Source organism: Suncus etruscus, chromosome 9 (genome assembly GCF_024139225.1).
Source record: "Suncus etruscus isolate mSunEtr1 chromosome 9, mSunEtr1.pri.cur, whole genome shotgun sequence".
In the NCBI taxonomy this organism is placed as follows: Eukaryota; Metazoa; Chordata; class Mammalia; order Eulipotyphla; family Soricidae; genus Suncus; species Suncus etruscus.
In genome coordinates this window covers 85,912,872-85,938,011 of record NC_064856.1, presented here as the reverse complement: position 1 = coordinate 85,938,011, position 25,140 = coordinate 85,912,872, and the positions used below count along the sequence as shown (strand labels likewise).

The 25,140-nt window shown below is 37.5% G+C and overlaps 1 protein-coding gene and 1 non-coding gene across 2 annotated transcripts in view; both read right to left on the bottom strand.

The window, feature by feature from the left end:
* Window positions 1-25,140, bottom strand: part of TRIM44 (tripartite motif containing 44) — a 152,392-nt gene that overhangs the window by 80,043 nt on the left and 47,209 nt on the right. Inside the window, exon 3 of the mRNA XM_049779747.1 lies at window positions 2,311-2,550. Within this exon, the coding sequence (XP_049635704.1) occupies window positions 2,311-2,550 (240 nt within the window). The remainder of the gene's footprint in view (window positions 1-2,310; window positions 2,551-25,140) is intronic.
* LOC126019814 (U1 spliceosomal RNA) lies at window positions 15,943-16,106 on the bottom strand. The gene has a single exon (XR_007499435.1). It is a non-coding gene; the product is annotated as a U1 spliceosomal RNA (small nuclear RNA).

The following is a 25,140-nucleotide window of genomic DNA, read 5'->3' as shown; positions in this document are numbered from 1 at the left end:
GAGAAAGAAAGAGAAAGAAGAAAAATGTTTACTAGAGTCAAAATGGGGAGAAGGTAGGGTGGTGAAAAAGTGAAAGATGTTGTACATTATATGACCAAAACTTATCATGAACAACTTTGTAACTGTGAAAAATAAAAAAAAAAACCCTGTATTATAAAAAACCTGCAAACCATGGTGTTTAAATAAAGTATTTTTTAAATAATAAAAGGAATGATGAAATCATAAAATTCATTGCAACATGGATGAAACTGGAAGATATATTAAAGTAAACCAGAAGAAGGTTAAAGATGGGGTGATATCACTTAAATGTATTTAGAATAATTGAATGAGGAAATGCAATGGTTTAAAAGGGGATAACCAGATCATTCTTGGCTCAAGAGGATAAAGAAAAGGAAAGAAATTGAGTATAAATTTTATTTTGGGGGGTGGCAGATGGGAAACAACAGGAGGCAAGGATCAAGGGGATATAGGTAGATTGGTGGTATTAAAGAACAATAGATATAAATATCTAATCACAGAATCAACAACACTGAAATTATGAAACCCAAACTTTAACAAACATAAAAAGGTACCTGTAAAGATGGCAGACTAAGGGTGATAGGTAGGAGAAGGAACTTGAAACCCTGATGAAGAGAGGAAGCTGATATTGGTAGTGGGAAAGGTGCTAGAACAGTGTAGGTGTAAAACCCAACTATGAATAGCTTTGTAAATCATAGTGCTTTAATAAAATAAAGTATTAAAAGGATCGAATGAATTGAAGGCTAAAAAGAGCTCTTTTGAATATCTAAAAACCTATTTATCTCATACATTCTTAACTCTTAGGAGGGTAAAATGAAAAGAACAAGTGTATTACTATTACTTTCACATACTGATGAAACTTAATAATGCTGAATGACTAAAATTCGTAACTGTACAACTGCCTTTTACCTTTCCTCAAATTTGAGTCAATATTATTTGAGTCAAAATGGCTCCTGAAGTAGACCTTAACTTGTTTGCTGGCTTGGCTTAGCATAGCTTAGTTTACTTGGTTGCTAGGTCCCGGGACCATAGTAAAATTGACAAATAAGGCTGAATCAAGAGTCATCAGCAAACCTGAAAAGTCGATAGACTCATGTAGATATTTTTCCTACTCTAAACATAAAACAAATAACCATGACCAGAATTTTCACAATACCATGAAACCTGATTGACTGAAGCCTCTCCCTCAATGACTAAAATATGTTCATAATTTTTAAATGTCTTCTTTTTATTTTGGGCTTTTAGGTCATGTCCAGAATGCTAAGTGTTTAGTTCTGGATTTGCATTTAGGAATAACTCCTGGCAGTCTTGAGGGACAAGATGGGGAGTTGAGGATTGAACTAGGATGAAGGCAATAGAACTATTTCACAGGCTCTACCTTTCTTTTAAATTAATAGATTCTAAATGTACAAAAAAGCTGTTTTGTAAAACACCCATGACCTTTCTATTCCTGTAACCAAAAACAGAAAATTAAAAAATACCAATGTATATTAGTAACTAATATTTGTTTTGTTTTGTTTGGGAGGGCCACACCTGGCGTCACTCAGGGGTTACTCCTGGCTCTGCACTCAGAATCGCTCCTGGCAGGCTTGGGGGACCAGATGGGATGCCAGGGATTGAAATGGGGTCAGTCCGGTATTGGCCACATGCAAAGCAAACGCCCTACTGCTGTGTTATTACTCTGGTCCCCAGTAACTAGTATTTGTAAAGTAATTCAACTTACAACTTATCCTTTATCCTTAATTCACACTGTCTTCTTTTGATCTTTCAGTGCCCTAGTGCCCTACTTCTAATCCAACAATTACATATCCAATTTATGCTGTTGGCTCTATAGAAAAAATCAGCTTAAGTTACCTTATCACTATATACAGAATCAGTCTAAAATCTTTCATTTAAGACTGTTTAATGCTCTAATTCCTGACTTAATCTTAATCAGTCCAATTCTTATTGCTGAATTTTATAAGCTTATTTTACAACGTGGGATATGTCATTTTCCTCATCTTTGAGTATGATTTCTGATTTTGTTCCACCTTAACTGTGATTAGTGTTTCCTCCATTGACTCTATTTACTCTTCTAAATTACGATGGACAAATTTTGCCAGTCTGCTTACTGAACACAGGTTTTTAGCAGTTAACACTCCCACACGGGTTTACACACCAGTCTAAAAACTTAAACTTCATCTATTTTTAATTATTCATGAACTACATGTAGAGGACTTTTCCAGAGCTAACAGAGCTGTTAGTTTCTTCCTATTTTATTTACTACTAATTATTGTACACATTCTCTTTTACCTCTGCCTTTAGCTCAGCTGATTCATTAGAGGTATCAAGTTGTTTCTTGGCTTGGGCCATCTGGGTCATCAGCCTATCCATGTGAGATTGGATGTCTGCCAGTATCTCAGTTACATGAGCTGTGGCCATTGCTTCCTGGATGTCTACTAGATGAAGTGCTCTCTGCTCCTCATCAGCAATTACTTTCTGAACTTTCTTAAATTCCTGTTGTATAAATACCTTCATCTGGTCTTGAGATACCTGTAGAAAGCAGAAAAATAAGAATAAGCTGATGCAATAAAGAACTAGAAGTATGAAGTAGTTACCAAAGTGCTAGGCAAGTCTAGTCAGAACAAAAATAAACTATAGTTCCTATATGATCCTGAACTTTTTTTGAATATCCTTTAAAAATCTTCTCTGATATTGTTGATGAACCATTTTGTCTCTTTTATTTGTTAATGATTTACTTTTTTGCCTCTTTTATTCCATGGGAAGTTATCCCTTATCTTCATTTTTTATTTTTGTTTTGTTTGTTTATATTCAGCAATATCTATTTACTTAAAACATTAATACATGAATTTATAACATAAAAATAAATCATTATTATTATTATTATTATTATTATTATTATAGCTTCTTTCCATAATAGTAATCACTACTTTCTGAGGAGGAAAATAGTTAACAGCTTAATATGAATCCTTTTAGTCATTTATCAACACAGTTATATAAAAACATGCATATACAATAATGCTGATTTATATGAACACATGATAGAAAACATTTAGTTCTGTGTCTTATTTTCCTGCCCGATGTTAGTATATGCAGATCAACTTTATTCTTTGTACTATTTTTACTATCTGTATGAATGGATATAAGTATATATATGGATTAATATATTCTTTAAATGCCTCCCCTTTTTCAATTTTGGACCATACCTGTTAATTCTCAGAGGTTGCTCTCCTGACAGTACTTGATAGACCATGTGGTGTTGGGGATCAAACCCAGGGCTCCAGTATGCAAAGCATGAACTCCAGTCCTGTGAATCATCTCCCTGCCCCTAAATATTTCTCTCGTTAATGTAAAAATGGGACATTTCTAAATTTTTGTTATTACAAACAACACAGCAATGAACATTCTTGAATATACTCCTAACACTTTAATAGTTGCACATAAATATCTTGAGAGAGCTTTGGAATTGCTAAATCAACCAGGGGTCCTCAAACTTTTTAAACAGGGGGCCAGTTCACTGTCCTTCAGACTGTTGGAGGGCCAGATTACAGTAAAAACAAAAATTATGAACAAATTTCTATGCACACTGCATATATCTTATTTAGAAGTGAAGAAACAAAATGGGAATAACTACAATATGTGGCCCGCGGGCCGTAGTTTGAAGACCCCTGCTCTAAGAATATTACTAATAAGTAAATTATTATTAATGGCAAACTAATTTCCAAAACGAGATTACCAATTACACATCTATAGCAATATATGAAAGGAAACACTTCCCTATATCTTTATCATTACTAGGTAATATCACACCTTTAAATTTTGACTCATGACTGAACATATATTACCATTTAACTTTGTAACAAATATGAAGATCAAACAAAATATGATTAATATACATCTCACTAGGGCATAAGAAAGGTAAAAAATGGGAAATTAACAAAATCACAACTTTTCAACTATCTTGTCAGCAATTGCATGTATTGATTCTCCTCATAATCTCTCTTATGAGTAAATTTGTTTAAATTAGTAAATTTTAAAGCAACTTTGCACACTGAGTAGCTGAGGTAGAGTACAGGCAAGAGGCAGGAGTGGAAACAAAGGGAGGAGAATCAATAGTGAATTTGAGCTAAAAGAGAAGATAGCTGTCATCACAGCAAACCCTTTTCTTTTACAGATAAAGAAATAGAAGCCAACTTGGGAGATGATTCAGAAGACTACAATCTTTTTAGATCTATTCTGGCCAGAAGAAAAGTCAAATGGAAAGACCCAATTAAAGTTTTTAGTCTTTTTCTGGTCAGAAAGAAAGCCAAATTGGAAGACCCAAGAAGAGACTCAGGAAGACAGACAGGGAAGGGAAGATGAGGGCATTTTTAATGAGCTCTTAAATATGTGATTCCACTTCAGTATGAGTATTGCAAAACTTAGTGTCTAAGAGGGAAAAAATGGAAGAGAGAAAGAGAGAGAGCAAGAGAAAGAGAGTGAGAGAAAAAGAGAGAAGACAAACTGGGGACATTGGTGGAGGGAAAAGTGCACTAATGAAGGGTAGGCTACATTGTATGACTAAAACCAAATCATGAATAACTTTATAACGGTAAAAAAAAAGTATCATAAACAACATTGTAAGTTAGTGTTTAAATAAAGTATTTTTTGGGGGGGTCACACCCGTTGACGCTCAGGGGTTACTCCTGGCTATGCGCTCAGAAATTGCTCCTGGCTTGGGGAGACCATCTGGGACTCCCGGGATCAAACCGCGGTCCGTCCTAGGCTAGCGCTTGCAAGGCAGATGCCTTACCTTTAGCGCCACTGCGCCTGCCACTGTGCCAACCCCTAAATAAAGTAATTTTTAAAAACACTGAAAAAAAATCTGAAAGTATCTTGGTACTTAAGTAGATTCTATAGCACTGCCATAAATAGGTCAATGTGAAATAACATAATTTTATACATCTTCTCTATATTTTATAAGCAGATTTTATATATGCCTGAAAGCAAGTGACTAAGTGATAAAAGTCCAGAGGAATGCATTTACACTGCAGTTACTTTCTTGTGCTAAAGGGGAGAGGGAATGTTAAATTAGCATAAATATCACTACAAATTCTATACCAGATTGAGAACTGTGATTTGTGTTTATCTGTAAAATTCCTTTTTGTTTTTAGTGTGTGTGTGTTTCAAGGCTTTTAAGCCTTGAATGCCAAGAGATCTAGGACCATCTCCTAGAGTTTAAATCTCAGAAGTTTAGTTAAGGGATGAACTTCTAAATATCTAAGAAACTATTATAAAAAACAGACTTGCGGGGCCGGGCGGTGGCGCTCGAGGTAAGGTGCCTGCCTTACCTGTGCTAGCCTAGGAGACGGACCGCGGTTCGATCCCCCGGCGTCCCATATGGTCCCCCAAGCCAGGAGGGACTTCTGAGCGCATAGCCAGGAGTAACCCCTGAGCGTCACCGGGTGTGGCCCAAAAACCAAAAAAAAAAAAAAAAAAAAAAAAAAAAAAAAAAAACAGACTTGCATTCTATTTATTGGATCTCAATACACATGTGGTAGAATGATGATATCAGAGTAAAGAAAGGTGTGTACCAGAGTGCAATGCTGAAGAAAACGTGGCCTAAAATATTAAATCCCCTATTTTCCACTATTTTACATAGGTCTTTTAACATGGCACATGACTTTGTGCCGATCAGGTCACAAATGAGAATTGAGGACAATAAAACTGTTCTTCACAAAACTTTAAGCCACATCTTCATTCCTTCCTATTCTCTACTTGTGAAAAAGAGAATTAGTTGCCATCTAGTTCAAAATAGTAAGAAAAAATTTTTGAGTCAAGGTATTCATTCAGATGAGAAAGAATTAAGGAAGGACTCCCTGAAGGATTAAACATGCAGTGGTTAAATACTTGACAGGTGGAATCTTGTGATTCTTTGAAAACTCCCCACAGGTTCCATTTCAATGACCTTCAAAATGCCATTCTGTTTAAAATTTTTTCTAAAGGCACAGTAAAGCAGCAGGTACCGCATTACACCAGCACCTGGTAGCCCTGACATCGTTTCTGAATACATTTCATTGAGAAGAATACAGCAAAGAGCAATAGGGATTAGAGAATTTTAAGACTTGTGATGTCAAAGATGTTCATATGTAGAAGTTGTCAAACTTTTTAAAGACTACTGATAGTCCTTTACAGCAAACACAATCTTAATATGGAACTCCAAAATATAATAAAAGCAGAAAACTCTCATCTTCCTGTCCTCAAAGCACTTCCCAGAGTACTAGAAACATGACTCCAAAAAATACCACCTCAAAAACCAGGTCCTCTATACAAATAAAACCACGGGTATTTTTTTCATTGGGTCAAGCGATGGGTGTGAAACCTTAAGACCCTAGGTTTTAAACAAGTTGATATATCTTTCTTATAAATGCATCAGTGTGACAAGTTATGTCATCACTTTACAAAACATTTCACAATAAACAAAACCTCAATATTAAAAATATTTGGTAGTTTATTTATAAATGACCAGGCTTATGGAACATATCTAATTATTGCAATTGAGTCCATCTTGCCTTGTTTATTTTTGTTTTGTTTTTGGGCAACACATGTTTGCGCTCAGGACTTACTTCTGGCTTTGTGCTCAGAGATTACTCCTGGCAGTACTCAGAAAATCATATGTGGTACTGGGGAAGGAACTAGGTCATTTGCATGCAAGAAATCTTTATCCCTCAACTACCTCACTGGAACCTATCTGCCTTCTTTTACAGGTGAAAACAAAGTCTTACAGAAGTACACTAAAAAAGGCTGGCTGGAAATCAACTTTCTTCTGGTCCAGTTCAGTATATATTATGCTATAACATATTGCTTGCAATGATCCTTTTCTATTTCTGGTTCTTGACATTTATTTCCTCTTGATAAAAATGCTTTCTCATTTAACAGGTTGCATGTATTGTTATATCCACCAGCATGTTTTTTCACCTATGCCCCCAAGAATTCTTGAGGTGCCAGATGTAAAGCTAAATAATTAAGTTTCATTCCATGGTGCTTTATATGTGCTCTTGTCATTAATGTTTCAAGCTAGACCCAAAAAGCATGCAGTCTGGTGCTTTACACATACATAATTATACATATAAAACCTTAAATTAGTTCTTGTACTTAAAAATAACACCTTTCAATGTGTTTGACATGGACGAGAAGCCATCAGCTCCTAGAGAGCTGCCTAATGGGAGACTAAGGTTTTACTTCCCTTTGGTGTGAGGGACTTGGGTGATGCATATCTGTGCTAAGGGTTTACTCCTGGTTCTCTGCTCAGGAATCACTCCTAGCAAGGCTCTGGAAACTGGGGTGCTGGGATCAAACCTGGTCAAACCTGGTCCAGCTGTATGCAAGGCAACTGCTTTACCCATGATCCTATCTATCTGGCCCCTTATTTTTCTATTATAGGAAGGTTACAAAAACATAATTGTCTCAAAGCATCATGGCTTCAACACTGAAAAAAAAAGTGTTGAACTGAGAAAGAACAAATCAGAAGCAGGAAGCTATACAAAAGTAAAGCATTCAAATCTGTATTGATTAGAGTGTTTTTTTTTAATATCTTTATTTAAGCACTGTGATTACAAACATATTTGTAGTTGGGTTTCAGTCATAAAAAGAACACCTTTCTTTACCAGTGCAACATTCCCACCACCAATGCCCCCAATCTCACTCCTCCCACACCCCCTGCCTATATATCAGACAGGCATTCTACTTTTCTCACTCACTACCATTGTCATGATAGTTATTTCTCTAATTGCACTCACCACACTTTGTGGTAAGCTTCATATCGAGAGCCAGTCCTTGTAGCCCTCATCTCTATTGTCTCTGTGTATTATTACAATAATATCTTTTGTTTTTCTTAAATCCCATAGATGAGTGAGACTGTTCTGTATTTATCTCTCTGACTTATTTCACTCAGCATAATAGTTTCCATGCCCATCCATGTATAGGCAAATTTCATGACTTCATCTCTCCTGACAGCTGCATATATTCCATTGTGTATATGTACCACAGTTTCTTTAGCCAATCATCTGTTGAAGGGCATCTTGGTTGGAGATTCCTCAAAAAATGTAAATTGAGCTCGTATATGATCCAGCTATACCACTACTAGGGATATACTCTAGGAACACAAAAACACAATACAAAAATGTCTTCTGCACACTGATATTCATTGCAGCACTACTTAAAATAGCCAGAATCTGGAAACAACCATGATTGGAGTTTTAACAAACAATTGTTTTTTTTTTCTTTTTTTTATTTAAACACCTTGATTACATACATGATTGTGTTTGGGTTTCAGTCATAAAAGGAGCACCACCCATCACCAGTGCAACATTCCCATCACCCATGTCCCAAATCTCCCTCCACCCACCCGACCCCTGCCTGTACTCTAAACAGGCTCTGCATTTCCCTCATACATTCTCAATATTAGGACAGTTCAAAATGTAGTTATTTCTCAAACTAAACTCATCACTCTTTGTGGTGAGCTTCCTGAGGTGAGCTGGAACTTCCAGCTCTTTTCTCTTTTGTGTCTGAAATTTATTATTGCAAGAATGTCTTTCATTTTTCTTAAAACCCATAGATGAGTGAGACCATTCTGCGTTTATCTCTCTCTCTCTGACTCACTTCACTCAGCATAATAGATTCTGTGTACATCCATGTAGAGGAAAATTTCATGACTTCATCTCTCCTGACAGCTGCATAATATTCCATTGTGTATATGTACCACAGTCTCTTTAGCCATTCGTCTGTTGAAGGGCATCTTGGTTGTTTCCAGAGTCTTGCTATGGTAAATAGTGCTGCAATGAATATAGGTGTAAGGAAGGGATTTTTGTATTGTATTTTTGTGTTCTTAGGGTATATTCCTAGGAGTGGTATAGCTGGATCGTATGGGAGCTCGATTTCCAGTTTTTGGAGGAATCTCCATATTGCTTTCCATAAAGGTTGAACTAGACGGCATTCCCACCAGCAGTGGATAAGGGTTCCTTTCTCTCCACATCCCCGCCAGCACTGTTTGTTCTCATTCTTTGTGATGTGTGCCATTCTCTGTGGTGTGAGGTGGTATCTCATTGTTGTTTTGATTTGCATCTCCCTGATGATCAGTGATGTGGAGCATTTCTTCATGTGTCTTTTGGCCATTTGTATTTCTTCTTTGTCAAAGTGTCTGTTCATTTCTTCTCCCCATTTTTTGATGGGATTAGATGTTTTTTTCTTGTAAATTTCAGTCAGTGCCTTGTATATTTTAGAGATTAGCCCCTTATCTGATGGGTATTGGGTGAATAGTTTCTCCCACTCAGTGGGTGGCTCTTGTATCCTGGGCACTATTTCCTTTGAGGTGCAGAAGCTTCTCAACTTAATATATTCCCATCTGTTAATCTCTGCTTTCACTTGCTTGGAGAGTGCAGTTTCCTCCTTGAAGATGCCTGTAGTCTCAATGTCCTGGAGAGTTTTGCCTATGTGTTGTTCTATATATCTTATGGTTTGGGGTCTGATATCGAGGTCTTTAATCCATTTGGATTTTACCTTCGTACATGATGTTAGCTGGGGGTCTAAGTTCAATTTTTTGCAAGTGGCTAGCCAGTTGTGCCAACACCACTTGTTGAAGAGGCTTTCTTTGCTCCATTTAGGATTTCCTGCTCCTTTATCAAAAATTAGGTGATTGTATGTCTGGGGAACATTTTCTGAGTATTCAAGCCTATTTCACTGATCTGAGGGTCTGTCCTTATTCCAATACCATGCTGTTTTGATAACTATTGCTTTGTAGTAAAGTTTAAAGTTGGGGAAAGTAATTCCTCCCATATTCTTTTTCCTAATGACTGCTTTAGCTATTCTAGGGTGTTTATTGTTCCAAACAAATTTCAAAAGTGCCTGATCCACTTCTTTGAAGAATGTCATGGGTATCTTTAGAGGGATAGTGTTGAATCTGTATAATGCCTTGGGGAGTATTGCCATTTTGATGATGTTAATCCTGCCAATCCATGAGCAGGGTATGTGTTTCCATTTCCGCGTGTCCTCTCTTATTTTTTGGAGCAGAGTTTTATAGTTTTCTTTGTATAGGTCCTTCACATTTTTAGTGAAGTTGATTCCAAGATATTTGAGTTTGTGTGGCACTATTGTGAATGGGGTTGTTTTCTTAATGTCCATTTCTTCCTTATTACTATTGGTGTATAGAAAGGCCATTGATTTTTGTGCGTTGATTTTGTAGCCTGCCACCTTGCTATATGAGTCTATTGTTTCTAGAAGCTTTTTGATAGAGTCTTTAGGGTTTTCTAAGTAGAGTATCATTTCATCTGCAAACAGTGAGAGCTTGACTTCTTCCTTTCCTATCTGGATTCCCTTGATATATTTTTTCTTGCCTAATCGCTATAGCAAGTACTTCCAGTGCTATGTTGAATAGGAGTGGTGAGAGAGGACAGCCTTGTCTTGTGCCAGAATTTAGAGGGAAGGCTTTTAGTTTTTCTCTATTGAGGATAATATTTGCCACTGGCTTGTGGTAGATGGCCTTAACTAGATTGAGAAAGGTTCCTTCCATTCCCATCTTGCTGAGAGTTTTGATCAAGAATGGGTGTTGGACCTTATCAAATGCTTTCTCTGCATCTATTGATATGATCATGTGGTTTTTATTTTTCTTGTTATTGATGTTGTGTATTATGTTGATAGACTTACGGGTGTTAAACCTCCTTGCATTCCTGGGGTGAAACCTACTTGATCGTAGTGGATGATCTTCTTAATGAGGTATTGAATCCTATTTGCCAGGATTTTGTTGAGGATCTTTGCATCTGCATTCATCAGCGATATTGGTCTGTAATTTTCTTTTTTCATAGCATCTCTGTCTGGTTTAGGTATCAACGTGATGTTGGCTTCATAAAAGCTATTTGGGAGTGTTTCCACTTGTTCAATTTCATGAAAGAGTCTTGCCAGGATTGGTAGTAGTTCCTCTTGGAAAGTTTGATAGAATTCATTAGTGAATCCATCTGGGCCTGGGCTTTTGTTTTTGGGCAGACTTTTGATTACCATTTTTATTTCATCAATGGTGATGGGGGTGTTTAGATATGCTACATCCTCTTCTTTCAACCGTGGAAGATTATAAGAGTCCAAGAATTTATCCATTTCTTCCAGGTTCTCATTTTTAGTGGCGTAGAGTTTTTCAAAGTAGTTTCTGATTACCCTTTGAATCTCTGTCATATCAGTAGTGATCTCTCCTTTTTCATTCCTAATACGAGTTATCAAGTTTCTCTCTCTCTCTTTCTTTGTTAGGTTTGCCAGTGGTCTATCAATCTTGTTTATTTTTTCAAAGAACCAACTTCTGCTTTCGTTGATCTTTCGGACTGATTTTTGGGTTTCCACTTCGTTGATTTCTGCTCTCAGCTTTGTTATTTCCTTCTGTCTTCCTATTTTTGGGTCCTTTTGTTGAGTACTTTCTAGTTCTATTAGCTGTGTCATTAAGCTACTCTTGTAAGCTCCTTCTTCCTTCCTGATGTGTGCTTGCAAACCTATAAATTTTCCTCTCAGTACTGCTTTTGCTGTGTCCCGTAAGTTCTGATAGTTTGTGTCTTTATTGTCATTTGTTTCCAGGAACCTTTTGATTTCCTCCTTGATTTCATCTTGGACCCACTGGTTATTGAGTATGAGGTTGTTTAACTTCCAGGTGTTAAAGTTTTTCTTCTGAGTCCCTTTGGAATTCACAAATAATTTCAGAGCCTTGTGGTCAGCGAAGGTAGTCTGCAAAATTTCTATCCTCTTGATCTTATGGAGGTATGTTTTATGTGCCAGCATGTAGTCTATCCTGGAGAATGTCCCATGTACATTGGAGAGGAATGTGTATCCAGGTTTCTGGGGATGGAGTGTCCTATATATATCCACTAGGCCTCTTTCTTCCATTTCTCTCCTCAGGTCTAGTATATTCTTGTTGGGTTTTAGTCTGGTTGACCTATCCAATGTTGACAAAGCAGTGTTGAGGTCCCCCACAATTATTGTGTTGTTATTGATATTGTTTTTCAGATTTGTCAACAGTTGTTTTAAATATTTTGCTGGCCCCTCATTTGGTGCATATATGTTTAGGAGAGTTATTTCTTCCTGCTCTACATACCCCTTGATTAATATAAAATGTCCATCTTTGTCCCTTACAACCTTCCTGAGTATAAAGTTTGCATTATCTGATATTAGTATGGCCACTCCAGCTTTTTTATGGGTGTTGTTTGCTTGGATAATTTTTCTCCAGCCTTTTATTTTGAGTCTATGTTTGTTCTGACTATTCAGGTGCGTTTCTTGTAGGCAGCAGAAGGTTGGATTGAGTTCTTTGATCCATTTAGCCACTCTGTGTCTCTTAACTGGTGCATTTAGTCCATTGACGTTGAGAGAAAGAATTGTCCTGTGATTTAATGACATCTTTATATCGAAATTTGGTGTGTCTTTTGGTTAGTCTGGTTTTAAATTAGGTCTTTCAGTTTTTCTCTTAAGACTGGTTTTGAATCTATAAAGTTTCTGAGCTGTTTTTTGTCTGTGAAACCATGTATTCTTCCGTCAAACCGGAAAGTGAGTTTTGCTGGGTACAGTATTCTAGGTGAAGCATTCATTTCATTCAGTCTTGTCACAATATCTCACCACTGCTTTCTGGCATTGAGTGTTTCTGGTGACAGGTCTGCTGTAAATCTCAAGGATGCTTGCTTGAATGTAATTTCCCCTTTTGATCTTGCTGTTTTCAGAATTCTGTCTCTATCTGTGGGATTTGTCATTGTGACTAGGATTTGTCTTGGGGTGGTTTTTCTTGGGTCTCTTTTGGTTGGTACTCTTCAAGCATGCAGGATTTGATCACATATATTCTTTAGCTCTGGAAGTTTCTCTTTAATGATGTTCTTGACCATTGATTCTTCCTGGAAATTTTCTTCCTGGGTCTCTGGGACTCCAATGATTCTTAAGTTGTTTCTGTTGATCTTATCATAGACTTCTATTTTCATCTGTTCCCATTCTTTGACTAATTTTTCCATTGTCTGTTCATTTGCTTTAAGTTTTTTTTCCAATCTCTCCTGCTGTATGGAATTGTTATGTATCTCATCTTCCACAGCACCAAGTCTATTCTCAGCTTCTGATACCCTGTCCCAGAGCTTATCCATTTTGTCATTCACTTCGTTTACTGATTTTTTCAGGCCTGTTAGTTGACATGTTATTTCAGTTTGGAGTTTTGTGATTTCTGTCTTTGTATTTTCTTGATTATTATTAGTGTTCTGTTCCACTCTATCCATGGTTTTTTGGAGGTTTTTGAGCATCTTCCATATTGCTACTCTAAAGTCCTTATCTGAGAGGTTGATTAGTTGGTTGGTCATTAACTGGTCATCAGAATTGTCATCTTCATTCTCTATGTCTGATGCTGGCCTGCATTGTTTCCCCATTGTCACACTTGTATTGTGGGTTTTTCTACGTGTTGTGGTGGTATTCATTGGTTATATGATGCAGGCAGCAAACTTCTCTGGCTCCGCCCTTTCTGGATGGGCCTGCTTGCCTCCAAGGTAGGGGAGTCCTCCGTGGATGAAGCCTCACACAGGATCAAATCTTAGGCCCGAGCACGCAGCAGAGAAGACAGTCTGGAGAGAAGTTCTTGCTTCTGTGATCCAACACAGTTCTTAGTGTGTTTTTTTTTTCTTCTTGTGATGGTGTTATTTTTTTAGAAAGAGCGCACGGCTGCGTAGCGAAGTGGAGCTAAGTGCCTTCTGGAGCCTCTTTTCAGCCCACTCTCTAGGAGTTTCACGCAGCAGGATAGTAGAGAGACACACACAGGCAGCACTCACAGTTTTTCACAGTCGGGCCCCACTGGACAGGCGTAGTTTTCACTCGCTTGCTTGGCAGCTTCAGAATGCTGTATTTTTGGGGTCGCTTCCCAAGACTCTGAGGAGAGTTGCTGGGTAGCTTCAGTTTTTGGGGGGTTTGCTTCCCAGGGCTCTGAGGTGAGCTTCCAGAGTTCAGGAAAGACAGAGAAGAGTAGGACAGGGCTCCCTTCAGGTCCTCAGTTTCCTCAGAAGGAGCACAGCTGGGTGGAGACTCTGCAGGTAGAGCAACCAGCACTCTGCCTGGAAACCCCCACATCCAGCCATTTCTTACTCACTCACTTGCTGGGTAGCTTCAGTTTTTTTGGAGTTCGCTTCCCAGGGCTCTGAGGAGAGCTTCCAGAGTTCAGGAAAGACAGAGAAGAGTAGGACAGGGCTCCCTTCAGGTCCTCAGTTTCCTCAGAAGAAGCACACCCGGGTGGAGACTCTGCAGGTAGAGCAATCAGCACTCTGCCTGGAAACCCCCACATGCAGCCATTTCTTACTCACTCACTGGCTCGCTGGCTAGCTTCCGAATGTAGTTTTTTTGGGGTTCGCTTCCCAGGGCTCTGAGGAGAGCTTCCAGAGTTCAGGAAAGACAGAGAAGAGTAGGACAGGGCTCCCTTCAGGTCCTCAGTTTCCTCAGAAGAAGCACAGCCGGATGGAGACTCTGCAGGTAGAGCAATCAGCACTCTGCCTGGAAACCCCCACATGCAGCCATTTCTTACTCTTGAGTTTTAACAAACAATTGTATCAGCCAAATTTCCTGCAAGCTTTAAAGAAGCATATTCCAAAAATGACTTTAAAATTGTTGACTACATAAAATACTAATTTGAAGATTCTAAATACATCATCCAATATAAACAGTTCATTTTTCTTCCCATTTTAATATTAATAATCTGAATGATCACTATTCTTTTTTTCTTCTGGTTTTTGGGCCACACCCGACAACACTCAGGGGTTACTTCTGGCTCTATACTCAGAAGTCACTCCTGGCAAGCTCGGGAACCATATGGGATGTCGGGATTTGAACCAGGTCCATCCTGTGTTGGCCGCGCATGAGGCAAATGCCTTAGAGCTGTGCTATCACTCTGGCCCCTGAATGGCCCCCAACTATTATTAAATAAAAATTAAAAGGTAGAAAACTGAGCTTTTTTAGATGCTATGATCTGCCTTTATTCCCAAAACACAGTACCTTCCAAGCATGCCACTGTCCATAGAAATTTTGGGGAGATAATCTTAAAGTTATTTATATGGTGTCCAGTACTCTGGCACTATATATCAAAGATAGTTCATTTAAAATATCTGCCAGATTTCAGTGAAAGTAGGCAAGGAAAGGGCTTCATCAACAAGATAAAGTCTTGTTTTTTAAGTGGGTAGATTTCCCATTTTAAGGTTTTGTGTGAATAGAATAGCTACTATTTGTAAATAAACAACTCGTACTCCTAAGTTAGACTTACAAAATTCCCCAGAAGCCCAGAATATCAAGAATTTTTCTAAATAACTTGATACAAGCATGGATTGCTCTGATTTTATATTGAACAACATGTTGCGAAAGCTAGAGAAAAAGGTTACTGCAATGAGCAGTTATTCTCCTCATTAAGTCATTTTATTTTTCTCAGAAGTCTATAGGAAAAAGGATAAACTTAATCTTTTTACTCCTCAGTCAATCTCATCTTAACAGAGCACCATGACATCTTTTTTTTTTTTTTTTTGGTTTTTGGGCCACACCCGGTGACGCTCAGGGGTTACTCCTGGCTATGCGCTCAGAAGTCGCTCCTGGCTTGGGGGACCATATGGGACGCCGGGGGATCGAACCGCGGTCCGTCTCCTAGGCTAGCGCAGGTAAGGCTTACCTTACTTCCAGCGCCACCGCCCGGCCCCGCACCATGACATCTTTACCTTAGTTACCAATTAGTTGGTTTATTATCTACTCAATAAAGTAATAATGGTATTTAATGTTACAATTATTTCTAATGTAAAGTAATATAAATAATAAAACAAAATGTTAGAAAGTAGTTATCTCTGAGTGATGCAATTGAATTCCCTTTCCAGTTCAAAATTTCAAAAATAACAGAACATATCTTTTTTTTTTTTTTTTTTTTTTTTTTAGGGGAGAGCGCGCACACAGTCCCCCACTACCATAAATTACGCAGTCGAGTTTCCCACATTTGGGGAAATCGCAGGGGTCAGCACGCCCAGAGTGTAATGGGCAAGCCTCACCCTGGGGAAACCACCTTCGTGATCATGGAATCACCCCTGCCAGGTAAGTATCAACAGAACATATCTTAACAACACTTTTTATTTAGAATGTTACTTAAAGAAAACAGTAGAGAAAACAAACCGGGCATCTACATGGAGAGAGATAATTTATCAAGTCATGGAACTGACATCTTTCACAAGAGTTAATTAAAAAATGGATCAAGGGGCCAAGCAGTAAGGTATTTGCCTTGCCCTCACTAGCTTAGGACAGACCGCAGTTTGATCTCCGGGCATCCCATATGGTCCCTCAAGCCAGATGCGATTTCTGAGCACATAGCCAGGAGTAACCCCTGAGCGTCACTGGGTGTGGCCCCCAAACAAACAAAATGAATCAAGACCTAAATGTAAAATGCAAAACTATAAAAGTCCTCCATGATAGCATGAGAGAAAATCCAGATGCCCTTGGGTATGAGGATATTTTATTTCATTAAAATTTCTTCATTAAACCTTCCTTCCTGTAAAAGAATATACTGTTCAGAGAGTTAGAGGACAAGCCAGACTAGGAAAAAAATTATTTGCAAACAAATCTGACAGAGAACTCCTATATAAAATATGCAAAGAAAAAAAAACCTCTTAAAACTGAACACTAAAGGTAACTTATAGAAAAAAATGGAACAAAGTTGTCACAAATATCTTACAAAGATTTACAGATAGCAAATAAACATAGTAAAGGTCAACAATAAAATATCACTGCATGACCCATATAAATAACCAAAATTTAGAAACAGTCAATACCAAATGCTGATAGAGTGTAGAACAAAAGAAACTTCCATTCCTTGCTGACGGAAATTCAAAATTAGCTAGCCACTTGGGAGAGAGTTTGATAGTTTTCTACAAAACTAAACTTACTCTTACCATTTGATTGAACAACTGTGTTCTTTGGTATTTACCCAAAGGAGTTAAAACATGTGTCAACACGAAAATATGCATGTTATTTTAAATTTTTTTCATTTTTTTTTAAAGAAAGGCAAACTGCCATGTGCAATGCCTCATGTCTGGCTGTGATGTGTCTGGACTCTTGGAAGCTTGGCTACCCAACGTTTCCAACAATCAGCAGGGGAGAGCCTGTTTGGAGGTTCTAATGAGAATGCAGCTACTCATATAGCTTAACTGCAAGAATGGCCCCTTTCTATTCAGGAAAGTCCATCCTCTTCACCAGAGTGAGCAGATTCAGGAGGGATGCACCTAGAGTGGTGAGAGAGTAAGGGGTCAACTGCCTAGCTTGCCAGATCAGCTGAATCAACCCTCTGACAAATAGTAAAGCCAGGCCGTGCTCACATACCACATGTGAATTTTGTAACAGCTTTGTTGATAACTCAAAACTTGGAGTTAATTAAGATATCCTTAAGTGATCAATGAATAAACTGTAGAATATACAAACAACAGAATATTGAGCACTAAAAGGAAACAATTAAGACATAAAATACCACATGAAAGAACCTTTTAAACAAACAAAAACGAGCCAATGTGAATAAACTACACATTGTAAAATCCGAACTATATAACATATTGGAAATAGTATGCAGACAGTGTAAAGATCAATTAGTGATTCTGGAGGGGAAGATATTACAAATAAGCAATACGTGGCTTTTTTTTTAAAACTTCACTTATTGATCAATTAATTGGTTTTTGGGTTATACCCGGGGAACTCAGGTATTACTCCTGGCTCTGCACTCAGAAATTACTCCTGGCAGGCTGGGGGACCATATGGGATGCCAGGAATCGAACTGGTCCCTCCCGGGTTGGCTACATGCAAGGTAAATGCCCTACCACTGTGCTATCTTTTCGGCCTCAATACGTGGCTTTTTTGAGCAACACAACTCTCCTGCTATATGGTAGATTATGTTTGTCAAAATAGAAGCTACAACACTGATAATGAATCCTAATATAAATGATGGGCTTTGTGTGATAATTATTTTTTAATGTAGGTTCATTTATTATAATAAATGTGTCATTTAGATGAGAAATATTGATAGGAAGCTGGGTTATGAAAGCAGGAGAGGTATATACAAAAATAGTATTTTCTATTCAATTTTACTCTGCATAAAGACTTCTCTTCAAATACTTTCTTAAGTTAATAAAGTTAAGATAGAAAATTAGTAGTTACTAAAATGGATTCTAAAGAAGATCATGATGAAGTAAATATCCAAGATGAGAGAGGATAATTCTTTTGCTTCAACATGTTGATATTTTAATTATTTGGAATTTCAGTTAATATTAGATGTTTCCATCCTAATCTTACTCCCATTCTCTACAATGAATCATATAATTTAAAAAATCTGGTTTCCATTTAAGCTCATTTAATTATATTTAATTATTTAAATAATTAAGGTATTTAAGTACCTGGCACATGTTATTCCTGATTTTTTTTTAATCAAACTTCAGTCATCCTGGTGCATCTCAGAAGAGCAGGTTTCAGAATCTGAGAAAACTATGGAAAAAGCTCTATTAGTTGATCCAATGAGTGATTCATGAAGTCACTTGCTTTGATAAATGCTGAAAAATAGACATTTTCACAATGTGCTAGAGTGACATGCGCTTTGTGACCTTGTATAGCAAAATACCACAATGTTCATTGTATAAAGTGGGATAGGATGAGGAACAGAAAATAGTAAGCATACTTAACTTTAGTTATTGGAAGAGGCTCTTATGAGTAAATGAGTGAAAATATGAAGAGTTCTCACTTAGTGGTAATATTACAGGTTCCATTTTATATAGACCCTTCACTTAATCCTCATATAGGCAATAATATTGTTAGAAAGAATAAAAAATAGATAAATTAAAATTAAAATTAAAATTAAAAATTATTTTATTTTATGTTATATTAAACCCACAGTGGATTTAGTCATCTGACCAATATTAGACAGAAAGATTTATCTCAGGTTGGGCCTGTTTCAAAGGCAGCACTCTGATGATCTTCCATACACTATCCTGATATGGGAGAAGAGAACAGTTTCTGAGTAAAGGATTAGAGTGCTGTAGAGGATCTCAGAATTGAGCAAAATAAATTGAGCAAAAAAATCAGAAAATTGGATGCCAAAGTACATATGAGTCATGTATTTTGGAGCTAACCATCTGAGTGATTTTGGGCAAGTCATTGAATCTCTCAAGGCCTTTGTCTCCTGAATCATTAAGAATAAAATGCCAAAAGTTTTTAATCTCAGGGTCGAAGAGATAGCACAAAGGTGGGGCGTTTGCCTTGCATGCGGCAGGTCCGGGAGTGACCCAGTTTGATTTCCAGCATTCCATATGATCACCCAGCCTGCCAGGGTCAATTTCTAAGTGCAGTGCCAAGAGTAACCCTTGAGTGCCTCTGGGTGTGGCCCAACAACCAATCATTCAATAAATAAAGTTTAAAAATTACAAATAAAGGTTTTTAATCTCTAAAATTATGTATTTTATACTCAGGAATAATAATGAATTCACCAATTTAACTTTGTCTCTGATCACTTTGTGTTATCAAAATCTGAGGACTTATAAATATGACTTGGAAGTTGTTACAGTGACAAAGCCTTTTCCTCTGACATTTCTTCCCTATCAAGCAATTTTTCTCTCTTTTATTTTTAATCCATGGCCTTATTTAGACACTTTCCTGGTCTTTCCCACCTTCCACCATCCACCCACTTCACATCACTACCAATGTAACTGTACTGCTTAGCAGAAAGTAGGTCTCTCTTACTTACTATCCAGAGACATAGTTATAACACTTTGATGAGGGTCACCTTTGTTGCATATAAAGATGAGCAATACATTCTGACTTCATGTCAGAGATACTCCCCCAGAGTCATGCCAAAGATTTCTGCTCCCTTTCTATGAATTCTCTCTTATCTCTGTGCCCTTACACCACTCTACTTCATCTGTAACTAATCCGTGTAGACCCAAATATTCCATTTGGATCCCACCTACTCACCTATCTTTATGTTAGTTCATCTCCTACTTTCAATAATCTGCTGAAACAAATTTTTGAGTATTTTTTTGCAAAATTGAAAAAAGATGATTAGGTTTCTGGCACTGTCTCCAAGTTGGTTTAGATCTTAACTTTTTTTGGTCTCTTTCATCTTGCCTTGACCTTGAACTCTTAACTTCTTAATCTTGATCTCAAATCTCACCGCTGGTCACTTCAAACTTAGGCACACATGCATGCACACACATTATATGATATATATTAGTGTTTCTCAACTTTTTCATTAGTCTTTTGCTGTATCACTTCCCCCCATTTATGTAATTTTCACTTCTGGCCCCCATGGAATATCTTGGGGGGGACTTTCAGGGTACCATATGGTCCTCAATTGAGAAATACTGCTCTACAACAAGCTTCTTAGAGGGCTGGCGTTTGAGAGTTCCTAATAAACACTTGAATTACATCTGTTAATCAACTGTGAAGTTGTATCATCTGAGAGAGGTCTAAGCACATCAGACTGATGAGCAGCCTGATGGGAGGGATGGAAACCACTACATGACTAACATCCTTGCCAAGCCTCTCCTCCCAGGGAGACTTGCTCATGCTGTTGGTTGCTATCACTTTATCGCCATGACACTTTGATGTGTGACCCAGTATAGTAGCACTGAGCTGGATGCACCAGACAACCTCATCTGGCATGCTGGGTTCACAGTGATTCAATACTAATTCAATATTCTTAAGACAGTTCTCCCTTTGTTTGACCTTGGGTGGTAATAAAGAAAGCAATCTCAAAGTTCTGGGCACTACTTCTTGGTGTGTGAAGAAGAGAAAGAATTCTGGGTGACCTTCTTTTAGGAAGGTAAAAGTAGACGAATGAGCCTTTAGAGAGCAAAGGACCTAAAAAGAAAGGAAAAAAAAAAGAAAACAGTGGAGCTTCTAGTGCATGTAGCTTTGCTGCTTTCTACCTTGCCCTGTGCATAAAGTATAAAGGCAGCTTCTGCTTCAACAATTCAACAATCATTATGTAGGAAGTAGGAGATAGAAAGACTTTGTTTAGAGGGACAACTAAGCAGAAATCATACTATTTTTAGGCTTCTTGAACTTGAATATACAAAGAAAACCTATTCAATGTGAAGAAAATGTGAGCAATTTTAAAACATACTCACCTCTACTCCCAACACCTCTGCAAAGTCACAGCTTCCTGTATACCCTCAAATCCAACAAAACCAAACAACCACAAATCACCAGGAATGTCAGAGAAAGGAACTAAGATGCAAGTTTGTTTTCAAGATTTTCTGTGCTAGTGGTCACAATGGCAAAGAAAATGGAGCTCGTTATGGTATAGCGTTATGGTATGATTATGGTTTGAGCACTAGCTATGCTAATTCTATACTTCTGAAGCCCAGGCAGGTGTAATTTTATTTGTAAAATATTATCAGTGTGATATATATAGTTTTGTGGTGATTTCACAAGATATTTTATGTAAAGACTAGTTCTGTAAGTTTTAGATGTAGACATTAACAGTAACTATGAATATTTAGAGTGTTTTTTTTTAATCTGTTCACACTGAGTTCACAAAGCTTCCAACTATATTTTTAGAGATAGAATCTATACCTTTGGGAAGGCAGATTCTTGAACATCAAGGGAACACAGGAAGTACTTACTTACAAAATCTGGCCTGGGCTTGAAAGAGCAAGGGTTTGGAAATATAAATGCCTTGACTCCACCTTTCATCTATGGCCACAGGTTTAGGAAGAAACAGCTGCAGTGCACTTCAGTGATATGAAAGCTAAGCTTAGAGAGCACAGGAGGAACAGATTACATTCTGTTCCTCAGCACCACGCCAAAGTCTGCAAGTAAAGGAACTTCCTTTCCCTTTACTCCCTGCCATGTTTACTTTCCTTTGCAGATTGGAGTTCTACTGTACTTCCTCAATCTGCTTTACCTAAGAACTATAGGATTCTTCAACTACAGCTGTTTAACTACTTTTGGATCCCAAATACCACGGTATCAATAATCTTCCATTGTTTATTATACATTTCTACTTTAAGGTATCAATAAACATGTAACAATGAGTCCTACCTTATAGATGAAACTGAAGGTTCAGATGAATTGATACAGATAATTGTGTACTAACTTGTGGACTCAGGTGACACCAAAATCTATGTATGTTCTTTCTTAAAAAGAACAAAAGCATATTATACTAAATTTAAAATTTTATTCCTTAGGGGCCGGAGCAGTGGTGCAAGCGGTAAGGTGTCTGCCTTGTACGCGCTAGCCTAGAATAGACCGAGGTTCGATCCCCTGACATCCCATATGGTCCGCCAAGCCAGGAGCAATTTCTGAGTGAATAGCCAGGAGTAACCCCTGAGCCCCCCCCCAAAAAAAATATTCCTTGGAAGTCTGGAAAAAACTCTAGCAATTTACTATTTTTAAAACATCTTTTCTAGAGGTAAAAAGTAACTTCCTTTAAATACTAATATTTCCATATAGCTGTCATAGAATGGTAATTTATTGACATTACTGGCCCTCTGATCTGAGAAATTAAACCCTTGTTTCTTCATCTGTGAAATGGAGATTCTGATGACTAACAAATCAAACTTATTTTAGGGATAAAAAAGATTTCATAGACTATTTCACCAATGTAGAAGTAAACAAAAGTCATTCAATGAGCATATGGCCATCAACCAGTTCACTGGGTTGAATGGAAGTTTTCTGCCGAGCTAGAAAGATTGAATGGATTTAGCTTTTTGGCTGACTGAAAAGTGAATAAAAAGGTGTGGTTCCAAATTTTCTGTTTAAATACACATAACACACATTTACATAAAGGCCAGATTTAGGATGAGGTTTATTTTAATAGGCTTAGACATAGCTATATTAAAGAAGACTCCCTTTACTTGGCTTATTTATTTACTTTACCGTAGCATACTTTATTTTTATTTTGAGTACCAAATGTAGATGGTGTTGGAGCAATAGCACAGTGGGAAGGGTATTTGCCTTGCACACAGCTGACCTGGATTTGATCCCTGGTGTCCTATATGGTCCCCCAACCAGCCAGGATAAATTTCTGAGCAAAGAGAAAAGAGTAACTGTGGCCCAACAACAACAACAACAATAACAGCAACAACAACAACAACATAAACCAAATGTAAATTGAGAAAACTATAACAATGGAATAAATAAAAATCACTTGACTTTCTGGCAACTTAAGCTCATTTATGACTAATTTATAATTAGACACATTAAAAAGGAAAATGACCAAGAAAAATGATCACTATATGGGGCAAGTAATGTGTTTCAGTCTTAAAACATTTGACTGAACACAATAGAATTTAAGTAATGACTATTTTCTTTTTTTGTTTAGACAGAATTATACAATAATTCTATTTAATTCTGAGTTTATATCTATCTACCTCTCTATCCAACTATCACTCTTCTAGTCACATTTTCTTTTCTTTTACTTAGTCACCATATTTTACAGAGTTTTACCATCAGACTTTTGGTTTCAAACTAATAAGAATGTTGATTCTTCTGGTTTAAATATACATAATCACTTTACCCCAAACTACCAAAAGGTGTAAGACCTTGCTTGACCAATGCCTTTATGCTATTACCAAACTGCCACCTCACACCCCCACTCCAATTTCTGTTAATTCAACATGTTAGTTTAGAAATAAAACTCTTAAGAATGTCAAGGAGTTTTATGTTTTTTTAATAAAAAGGTTAAACTAATAGGAAAAAAGGGAAGAGAGGGAGGAAGTAGGGGAAAAGGGTATTTAAATAAAAGTCTAGTTTTTAATCTCTGTTATCACATTAAAATGTTATATCCAGGTACCTATCCTAAATTAAATGTCAAATACAATCCTGCACTGGAAACCTAAAGTGTGGCTGCTGTGGATGAGTCCCTGACAGCTCCTTCCCCCTCTCCATCTTGGTCAAATAATCAGCCAACTGAGCTGAGGCAGAGACTATATTATCCAGTCTGCTGTCAGTGTAAGGAAGAGCTGAAGCAGAGGAAAAGGACATCACAATATGTTAATTTTATTAAACCATTTAACTCAGTATCTTTGCTTTCTAACAATGCCCACCAGGCAGCTCAGAAACCTAAGTCCATCCTAGTTTTAAAGAGCCTAGAGTAGATTGTACAGTGCTTCAATTAGGAAATCTGAGATCCAATAAGAAGAAAATACCCAAGGATAGCCCGCAGGGGGAAAGGCAAGTAAAGAGAAATAAGAATCTCACTGATGTTTATCTTAAAATGAGGATATGTCTTCTAAGGCACAGTTTTTCAATCTTTACCTGACCTTGGTCCCTTTCCAACCATAGTTCCTTCCTATGGTCCCTTTTATCATACAAATTGGCCCCCTACCTTTATAGCTGTGGTCCCCATCTATGCAATATTCACCTCTAATGCCCCTGAAATATTCTGGGGGACCCATAGGCAATCACGAGGGCCATAGTTAAGAAATACTGCCTGAATATATTTCTTAAATATGATACAATTTTTCTATGAGTCTTCATTTATTTTTTCTTTTAATTTGGCACCAGGCAATTTTGCTAATGAGATCATTTGCTCCATAACAATAAACATAATTGCTTCTAAGCATTGATTTCTTGTTTCTACTAGGAATATATGGACATACAACTAAACACTCCCATGCCTTGACTTGAATAGGCAACAGAGTTACACTGAACTAATGCCAGGCAAGAGAGAGATGCAAAGCCTACAGAATTAACACAGCAGCTGACAGCAAGGTTCCAACACAAGAGAATTCCAACTATTAAGGCTGGGGCCAGAGAGATAGCTTGAACACATATCTTTCATGCATTGGCTCCAGGTTCAATTCCTGGCACCACATGTTCCCCTCACTTCAGCAACAGCAATGTGGCCTTGATGGGCCTAAGTAGCACCAGGTCAGATATCACCAAAAGTTGCACCCAAGGTCCCTGAGCACTGCTTGGGAAACCCTTACACACACACACACACACACACACACACACACACACACACACACACACACACACACACGCATGCACACACGCATGCACACAATGCAGAGTTATCTAAATTTATTTCTGTCATTATCACACAAAGAGGAATCGATATTCCTGTAAAATCTGTAAAGTGATTACCAGTACTAGGAA